The 6160-nt window shown below is 42.7% G+C and overlaps 1 protein-coding gene across 1 annotated transcript; it reads right to left on the bottom strand.

The window, feature by feature from the left end:
* Window positions 1-1703: 1703 nt before the first annotated feature.
* LOC139392007 (transcriptional repressor scratch 1-like) lies at window positions 1704-5659 on the bottom strand. Its single transcript, XM_071139644.1, has 2 exons — window positions 4956-5659; window positions 1704-3905 (listed from the first exon to the last, which is right to left on the bottom strand). The coding sequence occupies exons 1-2, from the start codon at window positions 5068-5070 to the stop codon at window positions 3166-3168; spliced, it is 855 nt and encodes a 284-aa protein (XP_070995745.1). The 5' UTR covers window positions 5071-5659; the 3' UTR covers window positions 1704-3165.
* Between the last annotated feature and the right edge of the window lie 501 nt (window positions 5660-6160).

Genomic DNA, 6160 nt, shown 5'->3' with positions numbered 1-6160 from the left:
GTATGATTGGGAATATGTGCAGCTAGTGGCATCATTGTGTGGCATCATCATTAGATATTTTTTAACTGGCACACAGGCTCGGGGAGTGGTGGGGAGGCTCTGCACTTTTGGCCTTCCAGCATAATAAAGGTTGTGACTCATGATGCTGCAACACAGCTAGGGAGGAGTAGTGCACTGCTCAGTGCTCATAGGCTACTCCTGTGTCTGCATTGCTCACATTTCCTCAAACTGCACGTCAACGCACCAACCTTCCATTTCTTTCCATCACCAGCTAACCTAATAGTCTTATGCCGTAAAAGCTCTCTCCACCTCAGCTGATGGTGAAGATGATTAAGTCATCCAATGCAGCATGACTGCAAATGACCTTGACTTCTGTTTCCCCTCATGCTTCAGTTGACACACTTTTAATCAAATTGTCCATGATTCAGAACATGTAAAGCACCTATTCAAAGCCATGCCATAACATCTCTCTCTCTCTCTCTCTCTCTCTCTCTCTCACACTCTCTTTCTCTCTCTCTCTGTCTTTATCTTTCACCCTTTCTCTCTCTTTCCCTCTCTCCCTATCGCCCTCTCTATCTCTCTCACTCTCTTCCCTCCATTTCATGTTTCCCCCAAAAAATCAAGGCAGTCTATTCTAATGAGTGTGGTGGGGGAGGTTGTGTAAGAGCGAAACATCCACATTAACTACCCAGTAATGAACCTGTTGTTTTCAGTCAATCGGCAGGAGACGCTTTGAAGCAAGCGCTTTAGAGTCGCGGATAGATAACTGCTTCAGCGGGGACCTTGGAGAAAGCCTGCAGGCTTATTCTTCCCCAGTTACCGAGCAGCATGTCTGCTCAAGGTTAAAGTCATACCGCTGACATCACCAAAACGAACCTGCTGCAGGCCTCGAAAGCAAACAATTAAACTTTAAGGGCTATTCCATTAGTAAATAAAGAGCTCTTGACCTCCGCATGATACCTCCGGCCCACTAGGCACACACTGGTTGATCAACGTTGCTTCCACCCCATTTCAAAGTGCTCAAATTCTGTTGAGTAAAATGGAAAACGGATGCGGAATTCGTTTGATTAGGCCTAGACAATTTCTTTTACATTTCATTTGGGCTACTGTAGATTTTTTGGAACGGGATAACATGTGAATTTGTGGAGAGATGTTATACATGCAGAGATTTCTTTTGAAGTCACATTGACCCAATTGCAAAGCCCATATTTCGGACAAACATTTACGAAAAGAGACATCAAATAAATAATTCAAGAGATATCATTACATGATCACGTATTGTTTGGAATAAACAGTAGAAGATGTGATGACCTCAAACTATTCCCCCTAAATCACGTGGTGTGCAACGAGGTGTATGAAGCAGCCTCTTTGATCAACAGATGAACGTTTTGCGTCACTTAAATCAGCCTCACAGTGTCAACAAGAGCTTTTAACAGTGCTTGTTATAGCAGAAACATGCTGTTGCATTACAGCACATGCTCCTGACGGGATCCGCTGCCATTTCAGTGTCTGAAACCTTGCACACAATCCAACACTGAATTAGTGCACAACACAGACAAACACTTCAGGGGATGAACAACTTAGCCTAAACATCATATATAACTATATTTTCTACGTATCTGATTTCTCTAAATGGTTTAGACAAACATGAACCACATCGTGTTAGATCTTTATTCATTCTTTATTATGAAGTGAGACAAAATGCCCGGTGCCATTGTGCTTTACATCGTTCAAATACTGGGCAGAAAAATCCCAGGGAAAAGAAGTCCAGAAATAAGATTCATTTGATTCTTTACAGATTGTAGAAATATCATACTCACCAAAGGGTTATGTACAAGGCGTCTTGCAATAAACAGTTATTTCCCTTTGATCGGCGTAGTACAAAAACAGAGGTTAGCCTGTAGCTAATACAAGGCCTTTCTACCTGAATCTACTTGTTGTGCTACTATCTTTAAAAAGTTGAATTGTTCATAGTATAAGGAAGTGCTTTAGTAAGATGAATGGACTTTATCGTGGCTAGAGTACGGTCATCTTATTGTGTTGATCATTCTGAGCCCTGATGCAGTGAAAGTTATCTTGTCAGTGACCCCTAAACTTACTTGTCCACCTGTGAGAGATGTGATATGGGGTAGCGCCGCCGTCGTTTGGGCCTCTGGCGTTCGTTCCACAGACTTGGTGGTGAGATGTTCTGGATTGCTTGGAACTATTTTTAGATCAGCACCAGAAGTCTACGTTCTAAGACTAAGATAAATACGAGGCAGGCAGTGCATAACCATTTACAAAAGGACCTCTCCCTATCCCACCCCATGGGCTTATCCATTCAATACTACACTCACTGGCGTTTCCCTGATAGGCCTATTCCATGTTTGTATGACTACTAGAGGACTGGATAAAAGGATGATGTGTGTTGAAAATGTCATAGTTATTACTCATTTATGTTTTACAAATACCATGCATTATTGCTCTATAGTTCTTTATGGTGAGACTCCCGAGAAATATTACCGACAGATTACATCTAGATTTTGGCGAAAATCCTAAACTTCATAAAATTGGCATAGATTTCATTATCATCGTTTTTTGCATGCAATATGTTTATAAAGTGGCGAACAAAAATAAGAGGATATTTAGAAAGTGGCAAATGCTTTGGCATATTCATGACGAAGGCTTGCAAAACAATACTAAATTAAAGTGCAAATGAAGATTCTAACACAAAATGTAAGTAAAAAATAAATAAAGTAATAGGTAAATAGAGAAATAAATAAAGTAATAGGTAAATAGAGAAATACGTGAATTCATAAATAGGTTTACCTCACTACTGAACACTTTTGTGGCCATTGGCAGCAATACAATATTGCCCAATACTTAAAAAAGGTTTGACCTTTTAAATTAAGACATTTTCAATGTTCTGCGAGTTTGGCAAACACATTAAATTTCGACTCATAATAGTTGAATAAGTTGTTGTTGTTGTTATAACGATCAAGGGTGGATAGCCCATGAAAAAAAGTTTGGGCAAGCTACATGCGTAATCCAACATTTCCTTAGTGATGCTGTTTGCTGCAGTAGTGGATAAAACCTGTGCTGTCACCATGGAACAGGTTGTCTAGGGAATAGTATAGGGATGCCGTTGGAAGAAGTTTCATCATGTGTTCATGGATACTATACAAGTCAGTCGTCAATGGAGCTTATAGGTGAGAACTCTCCCTTAAAGCAGGCGGACTCATAATGCTTGTTCAGGTAGGATTTTAAAGCAAAGGTCTTGTCACATCTTTTGCACTTGTAGTGCTTGAAAGCAGAGTGCGTCTGCATGTGAGCGCGGAGGTTGGAGCGGTCGGCAAACGCCTTTCCGCAGTGTGCGCATCCAAAGGGCTTCTCGCCAGTGTGTGACCGCATGTGTCCCTGCAGCAGCCAAGGTCTACTGAAGGCCTTGCTACATATGTCACACTTGTGCTTGAGGTCGTGGGTGAGCAGATGCATGGCCATGGCAGGCATGGACACGTACACCTTCCCACAGGTGGGGCACTTCTTGGCCATCTTGCTCTCTAGGCTACGGTGGGTCTGCTTGTGCCGGCTCAAGTTGGAGGACGTGGCATACGTTTTTCCGCACTCGTTGCACGTGTGACGCTGTATGGTCCTGGGGCTGCTGATGGCTTTTCTCCTTGACCTTCCGTCAGTGATGAAGAAGGCGTCTACGGTGTAGCCCTCGCTCACTGCGGTGTCTCCGTTGATGTAACCGGAGGAGATCTCGGACTGGGGACTGTCAGGCTGGTCCGAGTCCGGTGCTCCGTAGTCGCTGTGGATGCCGTCGCTGTGGATGCCATCGTAGATGGGGCTGGGAGAGGGGACTTTAATGCCATTGTCACTTTCACCGTCATAGACAGACGGGGTCATGTAGTCACTGATGTACCCTATAGCATTGAAAAGAACAAAAAAACGGATTTAATTATTTGTCTGATGAGGCCTACTGATTACACATTGGGTGGATTCTGGGCGCTTTATTCATGTTAATTGATGCAACAGTGCCATTCTGCCAAGTTGTAGGGCTTAATTTCTGACTCACAGCGCGTTAGCTCTGCAGCCTATTATTTCAGTAATTTACAGTTCCAACAGAGGTGGGTTGAAAGACGTTGACTTCTTTTGAAGGTCTTTTTCTACATCACTCCACCCCAAAAAAATCAATATGTCTCTATTTCAATTAGTGTGCTAACCCATTTAACGACAAAGGCGGGAGGGGAATAATATCACTTCAGTAAGCCTATTATTGCATTTTGCCGTTCTGACAAAGATCTCAGAATATAGGTCGATGTGCACCACTGAACGTATACATAGCCTGCACTTACATCCAGGGCTATAGGTTACTCCATGACCAAGAGATAGGAACACGCATGAATAATCTATAAAATGTACTTCTGGACAAAATATAGTCTGGTTATTCAAGTATGCGAGTACGCTCACTGAATGTTTTAAAGAGCTAGATAATGTCTTAGAACATGATCGTTCGTTTAAAAGACCTACACACTCTCTCTCCCTCCCTTTTGTATGCCTGTCTCCGTGTGTGGCTATGGTAGTGGGCTTGTACTAATTATCCAAAAGGGATACATTATAACTCAGTATTCTAATCTACAGTCTCTTCCAAATGTTGTACACTTGTGGGTTGATGCAGCTCAATTGGGTTTTAACCTTGTGTGCTCCGCTGTAGAGCACTTGAAATATCACTGCCTCGGAAAATGTGCAGAGTCGACAAAAATACAACATGTGACTGTGTTGGATACAATGTGACCGCGGGTCAGCGAAGCTCGATGTGCAACAAGCTATCTGCACGCACACAGGCTACAGTCAACGCTTAATAGGCTATACACATATAAGACCAAACAAAATATGATAAAACATTGTCTACGCAGATAAAAGACAGTGTAGCCTATTAACTTAAAGTAACAGGTAATAAATAACAGGTTTACCTTTTTCATGAAAGCGGAGGCTGAGGTCGGACCTCACTCTACCATAATGGTTCTCCAGATCAGCAGATGAGAAATCATCGAGCTTAACCTTTTTGACCAGAAAAGATCTTGGCATTTTTCCACTTTGAACAAAATAACACTCGTCCGGTGGTTAAGTCTATCACTCCTCATGCAGGGCTGAGGAAAAGGGGCTGTATAGACGGGCGGAATCGCTTCTTCGGTTCGTCGATTTGTGTGTGATCAGATGCCAGCACAGGGGGAAAAGCCTGAGTGAGACCCCTTCCGAATCCTCACGCTGCTACTCCTTGTTGAGCTGCTGATTTTCGTGCTGCAGCGCCTTGTTCCGCTGGTCAGAAATGCAACTTCAGCACTGGATAGCTCCCTTTCAGTGCTGCGCGCCTGTATAGGCAGGCAGGCAGGCTTCAGCACTGGACAGCACACCCGCAGCAAGAGATCCGTTCTTTCGCTCTTCTCTCTTTCTTCCTTCCTCGTGCAGCTGTCCCCAGTCTTTTTACAGTTTGACCGTAGAAACTAGGCTGGTAACTGCTTCCAGGATTTGGCTCGTTTTGAACTTCAGAGAGTATATCACAGCCCCCACGTTAATATTTGCCACTCATTGTATAAATAATCACAAAAAAGCCACATAGATGAAAACGCTTTGTCTCAGCATTAGCTCAGCATTAGCTCATTAGCTCTCCCCTTTCTCTCTTTCTCTGTCCTGCACTCTGTGAAGGTCTTGGGCTTTCTGAAGTCTGTTGATCAGCTGTTGGGATTTATATGGCTGCGATCAGGTGGGAGATGGAGATGGAAGTGCCTAATTTAATCCGCCAACAAAAAAAATCTCCCGGGACCAACATTGGACTAGGATGATTTATTGATTTGGTGAGTCGTCCACGATTTCTCTTTTTTTCCGTGTATAACAAATTGTCATGTTTTATCATGATGGTGACTATTATACTTTTTTTTGTAAATCATCACAGTAAATGCTAAACTATGACAAGGAAATCAAATCGAAATAAAAACAAAGTTTATTGGTCGCATACACAGTAGATGTTATAGAGGGTGCAGGGAAATACCTGGTTTCTTAACAGTACAGTAGAAATGGCAAACAACAACATGAATAATAATGCAAAACAAGAAAGAAGAAATCCCTAATGTTAGGATGAATCCAGTCAACAACCCATATATCACTGTAACAGTAATCC

Source organism: Oncorhynchus clarkii, chromosome 32, assembly GCF_045791955.1.
Source record: "Oncorhynchus clarkii lewisi isolate Uvic-CL-2024 chromosome 32, UVic_Ocla_1.0, whole genome shotgun sequence".
Lineage (NCBI taxonomy): Eukaryota > Metazoa > Chordata > Actinopteri > Salmoniformes > Salmonidae > Oncorhynchus > Oncorhynchus clarkii.
The sequence above is the reverse complement of the archived record's forward strand: the minus strand, read 5'-3'. Positions and strand labels throughout refer to the sequence as shown.